The sequence below is a fragment of the Coloeus monedula genome (genome assembly GCF_965178545.1).
Source record: "Coloeus monedula genome assembly, chromosome: 12".
In the NCBI taxonomy this organism is placed as follows: domain Eukaryota; kingdom Metazoa; phylum Chordata; class Aves; order Passeriformes; family Corvidae; genus Coloeus; species Coloeus monedula.
Genome location: NC_138792.1, coordinates 12,536,289 through 12,550,312, shown reverse-complemented (window position 1 = coordinate 12,550,312; position 14,024 = coordinate 12,536,289). Strand labels below are relative to the sequence as shown.

The window sequence follows — 14,024 nt, the reverse complement described above, 5'->3', positions numbered from 1 at the left end:
AAGTGTATAAATATGGAAGAGGAAAATGAAATGTGATTCTTTAAGAAGTGTAACTTCTGTGGTAACCCTAAGTTCCAAGCTGCAGCTGTTTATCAAATGGCACTGGTCTCTCATGCCACGTGGTATTAAAAAAAAAAAAAAAATAAATTCATCCTAATTTCGAAAAGACAGCAAAAATTAAGAGCGAGATGAAGAATGTGAGGCATCTTTTAAAACTCCTGATCTGAAGCCTGGTCAAATGAAAATGCTAGTTTACAATTACGATGGGTTTTCTTTGAAAAGGAAGTAAAGATAGGGAGAGCAAAGTGTTGCAGCTTTTTTCTCACCAGCATCCCTAAGTATAGGACACCTGCTTAGTGACACGAAGAGGTCTCAATCATGTCCCTAACTACTTAAACCTCTGCATGGGCCCAACCTGCCTGGAATCAGACTCACAAAAGGTCTGAGAAATATTTAAGGCCTTGGCAGAAAACTGAAGGGGGGGATAAATCCCCACTCTCTCCAAAACCAGTGGCTGATGAGTGCTAAAATTAGATGAGATCACTCAGACGTGCTCTTAGTGACCTCAACATGCAATGATTGCAGCTCAGATTTGTCCTACACTTTGGAGAGCCAAGATTCAAAGTATTCTGATGAACAATCAAAGATTGAAAGAAATCCTTCCTCCATGTAGCTGGATTAAAGTATTTTTATGGCTCTGCTGTCCACATTGGAGCCCTGCTGGTCCCTGCTCAGAGAGGCACAGCAGCACTTGTCTTCACAAAGTCACACTCCATCCCTGACCTTCAGCCTCCCAGAGCCACAGGCTGGAGCCCAGCTGGGGCAGAAGTGGCCATGGATGGCCCCTTGCTCTGGGCAGCTCTGTCACAGTGGGGACTGGACCCATCGCCCCCAAGAGGAGCAGGGATGGGATTTGAGGCTCTGGTGCCTCAGTGCAGGTGAGTACGCGTTGTTATTCCATAGTGTAAGACTAAAGTCACAGAGCAGGGGAATAATGCAAAGATGTTTGGTTTTTTCCTTTGTCAGCACTGTGTCACTGCAGGCCAAATGGAAACCTTCTGGGTTATTAGACAAGATAAATTTGACAGGTTTGTAAATCATAAAATTGTCCCAAATGGCAGAGCTGCTGACAGCAGACACTATTATTCAGTTGCATTTGATGTTTCCTTTTCTTTGTTTCTTCTTGCCACAGGAAGAAACATCCCCTCCTTAAAACTCTGTAAAGTGAAAAGGAACAGCAGAAACTCCAAAAAGACCTGAATGATGAAACAAAACCTGACATTTCATGTTTCCTGGGTTTGATTAAATGCAGTAATGCTGAAATAACTAGATACATAAACCCTCTTTAAAAAACGCTTAGGAAAAACCCAGAAAAGTGTACCCTCTAATATTCTATGTTAATTTAAAACATTATTCAGAATTGACTAGATAGAAAACACTGTGACTAATGGGAACTAGGGCATCACTTATGTGATATGAGCACTTGAGACATCCCATATACACACGAAGTCAAATATTAATAGTGTGGTATACCAACAGAAGCAATCTCTCTCTGTTTTGGGGACAGACGTAGACATTTATTTAATTGTCTTTAATTACAGCAACAATCCTTTCATTGCTAATATCCTCAACTCCTGACAAAACATGCCTAAGGGACAGCAGCTCTTTCTCCCCTTTCTGGAAACTTGAGCTGTGCTTTAACTGTAGTTAGGGAGCTGCTTTGATTTTCCTTCTAAGTTCACTGCTCCTGACCCTGGTAGAGGTTCTTCAGTTACACAAGGATGTTACCCTGAAGATGGAAGAACATCACATTCAATGAGTGTCTTTCGGAGGCAGGGGCCAAGGAAACCTCACCACCTAGTGCTTCGTCCATGTACAAGCAGGGAATACACACTCCATAAAACAGCTATTGTAAGCACTTGTTGCAATTATGTATCTGAAAGATTAAAATATTCAAAACTAAAGTTAAGCACAGGCCAAAACAATCTCCATTTAAATGTATGAAACAGGGCAGGCCCGTTCTTCAATGCAATTTTTTTCCAGAAGTGTTTAAGAAAAGAGATGACTAAAAATGCGGCACCCATCAGCAGGAATTTTATGACTCTGTAATGGTGTTTATTGACAGCTGTCAAACATCTGGGTAAAAATATGAAAAGATACACTTGGCAGGCACTGAGTAAGAAACATGGGGAGGTGATCAGTGGTGTGTTTATTTCGGTGCATAAAACATTTAAGGAAAATTATTTCCACATTTCTAAGAAAAGGTTACAAGCAATGAAAAACAAATGGAAAAGAAACCAAGCAATTTTTTTTTTTTACAGTAATGTTGAACAAGGGAGGCAAAGGCAAAGTTGTTAATTCAACAGAAGCCAAGTATTTTCGAACAATCCTGGTTATGAGGAACACAGGTTAAAACAGACTAATTTTTCCTTTATTAATTAATACTGTTCTGTGACACAATGTTTAAAATCTGAACTGCTCCTACAGTTCTTTTTCCTGCAGTGTTGTACTGACAGATGAGAATAAACAAGCTTGCTCTCTACTGAGAGCTGGAAAGTGTGACCAAATCCTGACCTTCCCTCCCAAGATCTCCATCTGGGCAAAGAAGAAAGAGCAGAATCAAAGGCCAAAAAAAAGTATAGTTACCCAAGGAGCTCCCGTGTCTGCCCCCTTCCAGAGCACTCAGTAGCTCAAGTGCACAACTCTCCTTGAAAAGAGGACGAGGACACTTGGGTGGTCTTTACACGCCCAGGTTACTAAAATTTTCAGCCTGAGAGATTTGCATCCTGCACACAGATTTTAGCTGGGTTGGGGAACATCTTGCAAAGCAGTGAGGGGCTGGTGGGGAATTAAATGTCAAAGCCATGGCCCTCAATCCACAGCTCCACATGCTCTTTAGCTCCACAGGTACTTTAGATAGAAGAATCCAAGCTCAGATTTATTTTGGAACTCGATCAACAGCCAGCAGGGAAGACAGGAGATGCTCTTACACAAGGGAACAGATGCAGACAGCACAGAATGCTGTGGTCTGATGGAGAATATAGCAACCAGCCAGCCAAGAGTGCAAGCAGGTACAAACAACTGAGTTTTGACTCACTTAAGCCAACTATAAGTTATTTAAAAAAAAAAAAAAAAAATATATATATATATATATATCTCACTCCCTATTCAATCTGTGGGAGCTCCAAGTCCAAACTAACCTCTAAATCATGACAAAAAAAAGTCTAAAACAATATGCCTTTCTGTTCCAGTCACACACACATTTTCATCTGACATCTTTTCACACTGCAAACCAATTTCTTCTAAATGGTTAGGAAACAGAGCTCCAAATAGAAAGGATTTAATAACTATGTAGATAGACTAATAACATGAAGCTCTGAAAGAGCCACCTGAACCTTTCGCTCCCACTACAGACTCAAAGAGGCATTACTCATTTAATGAATAAAAAGTTTAAAACTCAGACAGCAGCAATAAATACTCCCAAAGATGGGGAAAAAAACCAGCACTTGAGCCAAAATAATACATATAGTTGGAGACCATCCCCTCAGGAATGTCAGCCACTCATGGCTCCTGCTGTAGCACCACTCCCAGGTTATCTGGGCTACATCATCTATACAAACTACCAGGTCATTAAAGAACTCTGGAGGACTCCTGTGTGTCACTGATGGTGGAACTCCTGAAAAAAACTAGCCATGTTGTTTCAGTAAGATAGATTGTGAAACACATCCCACCACGTTTTCCCCAGAGTGGGTAATCAGCAGGTCCAACAGAGCCGGACATCAAAATATGGAGCCTTAGGACTGAGAAGTTCACTTAATGACCTGTAAAAGACTGGCAACAAGAACATGTGAACTGGTGACAGGCAGGAAAGCCATCCAAATTTCCTAGCTTGCTCTCAAACTGCAATCAGCTTCTCACAGCTGAATGGGTCCTGCAATACTCACAGGACCAAAAAATTCATCAGTTAAGCAAAGTATAACTCTGCCCTTTAAGACTTTTTTTTCTGACCACATTTGCACAGAAAGAATCATTATTCACATTTAAACTAAAATACAAAAGAAAAAATACCCAATAAACTACATATGGTGTGCAAGTAAAGAACACTTTTACAGAGTATGGAAAGCATAAAGTGCCACATGAGAGCTTGACTCTCCCTCCAGATCTCTGGGTAACCACCGCACACAACCCCACACACACCACGTAAGGTGCAAGCCAGGAGGAAACGGCTTTACTCCTGCAACATGCACATACCTTTTACTATCTTAAAACTGCTTATATATTTCCAAGAATGCACAAGCTGAATTATGAATACATTTATCAACAATGGGCTATTTTCTCCCTTGACATAATGACAGTGCCACTAAAAAAGCCTCAGCTTTTATCTGTTCTTACCAGGAGCAGAGGAAGTAACAGATGTCAGCTACAAAACCAAAGGATTAAAAAAACAGTGACCAGCAGAGTCAGACACCAGCATAAAGGTGAGGCAATCACCAGCTGGAGGGCAAATTGAGAAGGAACAACGATTCTGGTAGGCAGAATGAACTTTGCAAAGAAAAGTGCTATGATCTTTCCTGATCAAATCATCCCCAACTCTTTGGTTACAAACTTCTCCAGACATTTGTACTGCACTTGTTGCTGTGGTATCGAATTATTTTTTGATGTCCAACCAGCCCATCAGATTAAGACTGTAAACCTTTAGGGAGAAGTTTATTTATCTGCATGCAAAGTGCCCTAATCCATGATTTCCATTATTCCACTAAAGAACCAGACTACTGGTTTGAGCTTCAGACTGTTACTAAAATGTTACTCCTTAGAGATCCCACCCCTCAGAAACAGAATGGGGAATTTAAAAACTGCACTGTTTATAGGAAAACATCACACTTTTGTCCTGAGAACAGGTAGAGTGATTCTTTCACACAAGGGGCCTCTAGAGCCATAGCCAGGCTGTCAGACAGACACATTCTGCTGCACCAGTGCTCACCCCGTCAGCACAACTCCATTATCCCAAGAAGCCATGAGATTGGCTGGGTTTTGGCAGGAATTGCTTTCCCTGGACCAGGCTCTTGGACTTTACAACTTTCTAAGGGAAGGAGAATCACAGAAAAATGGACATCTATAGATGATCAACTCTCTGATGTGAACAGGGCAAAGAAACTTTACATAACCTGGATTTTCCCAGGTCTTCTTCCCCATCATTCTTGTCCTATCTCAAAACACAGAACAAGGGAAATGTCATCTCAGATGTCTGGAGTCAGAGTGCTAGGTCTTGCAGATGGGCCTTTGGGCAAATTGTATATGGAAGTGAGCACTTTTTACATTTGCTGCTAATTGGGCACCAAAAAAGCGAAGTGTGAATGAATTTTGCAGTCTGTGTCTGCATCACTGGGAGACGGCAGACAGCTCCCGTGGCCCTCCCAGCTGGCACACCATGTAGTCTTATTTCATTCAAGTCAAATAGCTATAACTGCCTTTTATCCAGATGCTTTTCTGATTTAGGTACTACAACTGCAAAATGAAAGAATTGAAGATTTATGAAGAGGCAGCCTGACTGGAAACGGAGATGGGTATTTGCTGTATCCATATGTATACCTACAGCTGTGGATTCAGAGATGGAAAGGGTTTCTTATGCTATGGTTAAGAAAGATGCAATGAGCATCAAGTTATTTTATACTACATTACAGAAGAAACCAGTTTGCAGTTTTGGGCAAGTCCTTGATGTTTGCTTTTCAATCCTAATGAGTAAATGTTAACTAATGTCATTATAAACACTTTAATCTGGAGGGAAATTTAAAAAAAAAAACCCAAAGATTAATTTGATTGAAGCACTACATTTAATCCACTGATGACAAAATGTTCAAAAATAATTATTCCACTTTACGTGTAACAGATAATGAGTCACTTAAAAAAAAAATCTCAACATTGTGGCCATATACCAGCTCCTGGCTATTCAAGACTCAGACACAAAACTGGCATCCTGACTTTAAACCGCCTCAGAATGATCAGAACCCATATTAAGCTTCTTCCAAACAGAGAATACCAGTGAAGATACCCACTTTTAAACAGTGTGTCCCCCATCCTCAGCATACAAACAGCAGGATATATTTACACTATCCTGAAGGAATTGCAACTCCTTCAAACACTTTTCAGTTTAATTAATAAAAGAGACACTGAATACGGATTTCAGGGTACTTAAACTCTAGCAGGGTCTAAAATCTGGTCTCTGAGCTGGGAAAAAAAATTAGTAGATGTGACACTTAAACAACTGACAAATCCTTAAACGACAGAGCAATATTTTTCTATCCAGTGCTTTGCACAGCATTAGAAGAGTATTCTTAGAAGAGTAGACTCATCTAATACTAATACTTAGTATTAGATGAGTCAATTTATCTTCACTAGCCAGTTTCCAGGAGTATCCACTGGTGCCACTATACCACCTACAACAACACCTTGCACAATCACATGGAATTAAGACTTCAATTTTTTTAGAGGAAGAACTGCTTTTGATTTTAACCAAAACAATTATGAAACCTAAAGCTTACACATAGATTTTGGTAGTGACCATTACTAGTAAACTGCATAAAGAGTAAATAAATATCAGTACTTCCAAAACTGACACCAGAGTAATCCTGCTGCTTGATGCACCAAGCAGGGACAAAACACAAATAGCAAACTCCCAGCAAAAGTCTATTAAGCTTTACTTGGTTATTGTTAATAGGTAATACAATAAGCTGGTTTAAACAGTTTTCCCCAGAGGATACCCCTGTGACTGTGTTCATTAGCAAAATTACTTGTAACATGATGGGAAGTTCAGAACAAGCACAATGGCATAATCAGAGCTGCAGTTTCTCAGCAATGCATTGTATTTTGGAGCATGTAAAGATTCTTGTGAATTTGCACAGCTGCACACATAAGCAGTTCTCCAAGGAAAAAACATTAAGACTGTTTTTTCATCAGTCCCTAACAATAAAATGAACACATCAGACCAAAACAATTTCTTAAAAGTAGGTCAAAAATACCCATTCATTATCACTTCTGCATTGGTTTCCTAGCAAATTCATCTACCCACACAGATATACGTAATGCGTATCCTGGAGACAGTGAGGCAGAGGAAAAAAACCAAATACATTAATGAGGTAGCTTAGACTGGGTAACTGCCGTTAAAAGTTTTATTGAACAAAGGAAGGTAAAATGTGGTAGTCCAGCTTCACTGAGCAAAAGTAGCTCTCTTGCTGAAGCTGCACTTTGTGCTAAATAACCTTATTAACTGAGACTATACAGAGGACACATTATGCAAGTTATCTCAACAGCAGAGGAGAAAAGGTAGATTAAATTTGATCTGATGGAACCATTTGGTCAAACTCAGTGGCTTAAGTTACCATTTCTAGCCCTTAACTACCTATATTCAGTACAGCCATACAACAGAATTCACAGCTGTACTGAATTCCCATTTGTTAATAGTGTGTGCTCCCATGCAAGCGGAAGCCAATACCTGAAAAAACAAAGAAAGAATTAGAAAACACATGTTTAAGATGTTTTGTTTGAAGCATCACTCAACTGATTCAGGAAAAACACTCAATATATGTTATAAAAAACTCCTGGCCTCTACAAGGTCTGCTCCTGTACAGTGCTAATATTTTAAAATTATTTTATTTCTTCCCTCTCCCTAAGAAACTTCATATGCTCTGAAAGCACCCACAACGTCAGGTGGGTAAACGGATATGTCAAAAATACTCTGTGAAAAGAGGGAGGTAGCTCAGGTCCCTTGGCAACCTTCAGACAGCTCACATTGATGTGGTCTACCTACCCTTGTAATCTGCAGTCAAAAACGAAAGAAGGATTTCAACATGAAATTTAGTGACACGTTCAATACAAAGTCTTCAAATTTGACTCACTGGGCTCCCAAATGTAAGCTATAAGGTACTTCACACCCAACATACAACATTAATAACGTACCTAGATCATACATTTTATAGACAATACCCTCTCATTTGTTAAACATTTGGCTTGGGCGAGTACATAGATTTTGTTAACCACTTCAGAGACATTCTAGGCCAAACAAACAGCACAAATAATGTCAAAGTCTTTTTTTTTCCAGTAATTGTATGAAATGCTGTAGGCTAAGCCTAACAGAAACTACTGAAGAAAAATAATAGACCCCATGATGCACTGCAGAGGTGTTACTACAACATCGTAAGTCAAGGGATGGTTCTAAGGTGCTGAAAGAGGAGACTCTCTAGACGGTGACCCTGTATTGTCCTCTGGAGGGAAAACAGTGAGAGTGCAGGCTCGAATGCCACCAAGGGATTCTGGAAGGTCAAATACTTTATGCCACTCATCTTTTTCTGGATCATACTTCTGAACTATTTCCACCATACACCGGTTATTCCAAGAATATCCTCCAACAACATAGATTTTATTTTCAAAGACAGCAACCCCAACATCACTTTGCCCACGTAACATGGCAGCAATTGGAGTCCACTGGTCTAGAGTTGGCGAGTAATATTCACAGCTTAGAACATCATCATAATCACTTGTTCCTCTAAAGTGATTTCCACCAATAACATACAGCTTGTCTCCTACAGTACACATGCAGTGCAGACCTCTGACTGTCGTCATCGGAGCTTTCTGAGTCCATTTGTCTGTGTCAGGGTCAAAACACATGAGTTCCTTTTGGAAAGTATCATGGGTAATTCCCCCTAGAGAAACAAAACACATTAGAGTAGTGCTCACCTTAATACACATTAGGTAACAAAAAAATACATTTTACTGAAAGAATTCCATCTTCCTTAAAACTTTTTCACTCTAGCTTAGATTACTATCACGGAAGTACTCCATTTCAAATGACATTTGTTCCTTTAAATGGGAATATGGACAGAAGCCATGTCTCACACTGCACCTCATTACACAATTTATACTGGCAGATTAAAGGAACAAAAAACTGTTACCTATGCTTCTGTCTTGCAAAATTATTTCTTGGCTTATATTCATTCATTTTGCTAGTTTTGTTTCTCACTATAAAGAATCCATTTCCCTTTCAAATTTTGATACTATGCTGCTGTGTCTTAAGTAGTCCTATCACATAGTAGAATTTTCATGAGAAAACTTTTTTCAACAAGTTCAAGTGAATAGAGGACACACATTTTAGATATTCTTCTGTTAATAGTTACATATGGTTCCCTCTACATTTGCTTTCTCCATAGGTCCCTGCAAAAGCATTTGGAGAGGCTTCAGGACAAAAGGAAAAGAAAAATCTGTGGGATCTACATGAAAAACACACAGCAGACAGCATATTCATGTATCACCTGCAGTAAAACAAGCAAAATGGACAAAACACAACTGGTAACAGCACAGCAATAGGAGTTCAATGGACTTGCTCCAGAAAAATAAGCACCTGTACCTTATAGTAAATTCTAAAACAAATTCCACCTAGTCTACTGGCACAAGGGCCCCTAAATCAAACTGTGCCAGCACATCTCCCCACCAGTTCTTGTCAGCTAAGCAACCTTGTCCCACCTCCTGCCCTGAATTTCAGTTTAGTTCTTAAGACAACATACTTTAAAATTTCAGTAGGAGAATATAGGCCTGTGATCTCTGCAATGATCACTGACAGACAGATTGAATCTTCTTTAAAAATTAAGCTAATAGCAGATTTTCAGACAACTCATTTGGAAAAAAATTGAATGAAACTATAACCTCGGTGACATACAGGACCAAGCAAATTCCAAATAAAAAACCAGTGAAAGTACAGATATCACTTACATACTATGATTAACATGAGAACTTAGCCCTTTCTATTACCTCCATGAAGGCAAAAGTTGTTCTTTAAAGTAATACAATTTCCAGTGCTTTCCAAAGTTTATAGGGAGGGTGTGTTGAATTACATTGCTATATTATAATACAATTATATAATTATTTAATACTGTTACACACAATTATAATATAATAAAATATATTATAACAATATTATATTTAATTATATTACTATATAAATTTATATATGTGGCTACAGAAAACTATTCTGATTGGTAAAATGAGTAACTGCTTTGGAATTCAGAGCTATTCCATTACTAATAATATTATCTACAACAATTTTGTCAGCACCTGCAGTATATGTGCTGTTTGACCAGCTTCATATGAAACTGCATCACTACTGATACCATGGCAATCCTACTGCAACCACAGACTAATTTGTACTATCTGCTGCTGAAACAGAAAAAGTTAGATAAGTAACTGTTAGATAAGAAACTCTGTTTCACAGAGATGATATCACAGGCATGATTTACCTGAAATATACATTAACCCCCCATACACGGTTCCAGCGTGACCATAGTGGGGTTCATTCATTTTTGCAACGTAGCTCCACTCGTTCATTCTGGGGTTGTAACATTCCACAGTGGCTGTTGGAAACAAATGAGAGCATAAAGTGTTGAAGCCAGCACGGCAGTTTGGTGCTGAGCACAGTGCACTGGCAGAAACATTCACAGAGGAAGTGCCAACAAGTAACACTGTTCAGCTGAGGAAGTCTCAAGGGAATTGTTGAGCACTATCACAGAAACACGGAACAGATAGGGTTGGAAAAGGCCTCTGGAAAACATCTAGTCCAACCCCTCTGCTAAAGCAGGGTACCAAGAACAGGTTGCACAGGATCCTGTGCAGCTCGGTTGTACCATCAGCAAACTTGCTGACAGAACACTCTATCCCTTGCCGACTAATTTTCTATTGTATTGCAGGGTTTTATTAAGGATTTGCGCAGCAATATACAGCACAGCATATGCAAGTCACCACATCAATTTACAAAAGCCACCCTTAAAAAAAAAAAAAAAAAAAAAAAGAGATGAAACATCCCTGAATCTGGAAAGGAGAAAAGCAGTGCCTGTGTTGATGTATAACTCTATTTGTGCAGTTTTCTTTGCGAGTTGGAATGTTAAAATTATCAAGGGATTTATCAGATCAGAAATCACAGAAGACAGTACTAAGTTAAGAAGAAACCCTTGCCCAGGAGTCAGTGCAAAATGGATTCCTGAGAAGAAAACCTCTCTTCAATGTAAGATGGGAGAGATGCAGGTTGCAGGAAAAGGGTGTGCAACAACCACAGAGAATACAAATAAAAAGCAGATTCAGTAATGGAGCAAGCTCTAGGTGTTGGCAGCTTGAATACTACAGTATGATCAGAGGGGCACAAGATCCTCAAAAACCCCATAATATAGTGACTTTACGATGCACAGAACAACTGTCAATAATTAAGTTATCTTAAAGACAAATCTCATTTTAAATAATTAAAATAAAGACTGCTTAAACTCTGTTGGATGTTAATGAACTAAACATAGAAAAATCGAATCTGTCTTTAAAAGTGGCATTTTATTTGCTCTAAAACAAGGTTTTTATTGAGTCAAGGGCAGAAAATCTGAGTCAGCTCTATGGAATCAGTGATGATGACTTAAGAGTGCAAGATTATGCATCAACCGAGAGAAAAAAAATACCCTTAGAATCTGAAAAACTTGCTATTATAAAGGCAGAATCTAGTTAGTGTTAGTTTAAGCCTGCAAAATTATGGACCAGACGAGTAAAGAACATCACACAGTAACACTTACATAGTGAATGTAAGACACCACACCCAAACTCCAAAGCTGTTTTAAAAACATCCTCGATCATTTTGGCTGAGTGAAGTATAGCTATGGTCTCAGACTACAGAACAAAAAATCCCTAGTCATGAAAAAATTAGTACAGAGCACATTAGAGTGACCTTCTAAATTCTCTTTTAGTTGATGCATAACCTCCTTATTGTTGCAAAATGAGATGATCATGTGTAATTCCATGCAATTAGCGTCTCAAGTACACACACTGAAAATAGAAGCTTCCAGTTCCAATGTTAGAAATACTGTTTGACAATCAGTTCAGCATCATCTAAGGCTAAAAGTGAAAAATAAAAAAATCTGTTTTGCACATAAGAATTGTTAAATTGTTACAGCACACTGGATTTACTTCAGCTTTTCCCCACATAGGAGCTGAAATTTAAATTTATGGAATACAGGAAAGTGCCATTCCAGAACATTAGGTTCATGATACAAGGCAAAACACACTAAATTCTGCTTTTTTCTAAACAAATTATATATGTTGATTTGCATGTATGAAATTAATAATTTCATAATTAATTGAAACTGTTTCAAAATAGTAATGAAATCTTGAAATGCATCTGGATCTGTGAGAGTGCCTCACACAAGGACTCCCAGTTCTGCCACCTCCAGGATGTGTAAGATGTGACAAAAAAATAACAAACCAATACAAAGTAACCAAAGTCTTGTGTGTCTGCAGTACTGGTGATGTACCAAATTTTTGATTTAAAAAATCTGTCCAACATATGGGCAAGTTCCCAAGTCTACTCTAAGAGATCTGCCTTGGTTGTTTGCATTTGCTTAATAAAGATAGAAATCTCCTCTTGAAAAAAAATTGTAACCTGCAGATCTTCTGTATCTATCAAGGACTTAGCCATAAATCCAGCGAATGCACAAAGAACTGATTCCGCAAATGACGCCTAAAATTAAATCCATGAGTTGTGTTTCTGTGCAGTGCCACCTTGACACCACATGCAGTTTTTGCCCAATCCCCAAATAAACCCATGCTCACTCTCGTAAACATATTCACCCATACCAATATTCTTTTTTTAAAAGGAAAGCTCCTTTCCACTCTGCTCTGTTTAGCAGTAAGAAGCAAAGATGTGCAGAAATTTCAAAACCAGAAAGAAGCAGATTCGATGTGCAAGTAAATATAGCTGTCCCAGTTCCACCCCTAGAACGGCCCTGTCCAACCCACCATTCACGGCTCCTCTGCACCAAAACCATCACTCTACTGCTTCCACAAAAACAAAGACATCTTCTTTCCCAAAGTGCTTCCACTCTGCATTGAGGTGAGGAACTTGTATTTCTAACACACTCCAAGGACAGGAAGAGCAGGGGATGTGCAAAGGAAAAGCAGATGTGCAAAGCAACTGCAGAGCCAGCAGCACCCAGATGAATATGATATTCAACACGGGACAGTTTTGCCTCACTCTGCACTATGAACTGCATTTAAGAGAGAAGACATAGCCAAAATAACCCTTTAGCAAAAGAAGGCAAAACATGCAGAATTTGGTCCACCTTACTGCCATCACTATCACCACGTTGTAAAGACATTATTTATCTGGGAAAGGATGATGCCGAGTCCAAGACCCGTCACATTCTGATGTGGCTTCAAAACTGTCTCGAACATTCCCAGCACAGCTAAGGTACTGTCTGACAGTATTTCAGACAAACTATTCCAACTCAAATCTCACATCCACTGTGCTCTAAAACAAAGCTAATCACTTTCCAGCTGAAAAACCCTACTCTTCTGTTAGATTGATCCACATACTTGCTTCCCTGTTACCTTACTAATGCAAGGTCATTCAACTTCTTTTAGCAAGATATTCCTCTGCACTGAAAGGAAAAAAATATTCAAAATTCCAGCTATTAAAGGTGCCCATAATTTAAGAGAGACATCAGGACATTCTCTACAAAATCTCCAGACAGAGCAGAGTTCACAAAACACTCTAAAACTGCTACTTTAACGCACCTAAATGAGAGTGATGGATTCATTCTCCCAACACCATGACCAGGCTTTATGTTTAACAGTAGAACATCTGATATGTTCATTACCATAATCCAGGGAAGACAGGCCTCATTTTAATAGAATTAAGCAATCTCAAAAAGACACAAAGCTTTAGCAGTCCCAAGGGATTTTCAGCCTGCACTCATTTTATAGTGCCATCTGTGATGCTATTTGAGGAGTATACAGATAGTTAACACTTTTCTGTCAGCAGCTTCCTAAAGCGTCTTGAGGTCTATTACAGCAGCACTTAGCAACTCTGTAATGTCCCAAAACCCAGGATCTTAATTTTGTTATATTATTTCTATAATACAGCTTGCTTCTGTACAACTCTAAGCTGCTTGGTTAAATAGTCCTGACTAATTTTGTCCTAGCATAGCAAGGAGCCATTCTAAAATAAGCCT

General features: G+C 39.0%; 1 protein-coding gene across 2 annotated transcripts in view; it reads right to left on the bottom strand.

Moving 5' to 3' along the window:
* Positions 1-2,193: 2,193 nt before the first annotated feature.
* The window catches only part of KLHL13 (kelch like family member 13), an 85,866-nt gene continuing 74,035 nt past the window's right edge, over positions 2,194-14,024 (bottom strand). For both annotated transcript variants that reach the window (XM_082289549.1, XM_082289550.1), the window contains 2 exons: positions 10,284-10,397; positions 2,194-8,696 (listed from right to left, as the gene is read on the bottom strand). In XM_082289549.1, coding sequence (XP_082145675.1) covers positions 8,209-8,696; positions 10,284-10,397 — 602 coding nt within the window. In that variant the 3' untranslated portion in view covers positions 2,194-8,208. The remainder of the gene's footprint in view (positions 8,697-10,283; positions 10,398-14,024) is intronic.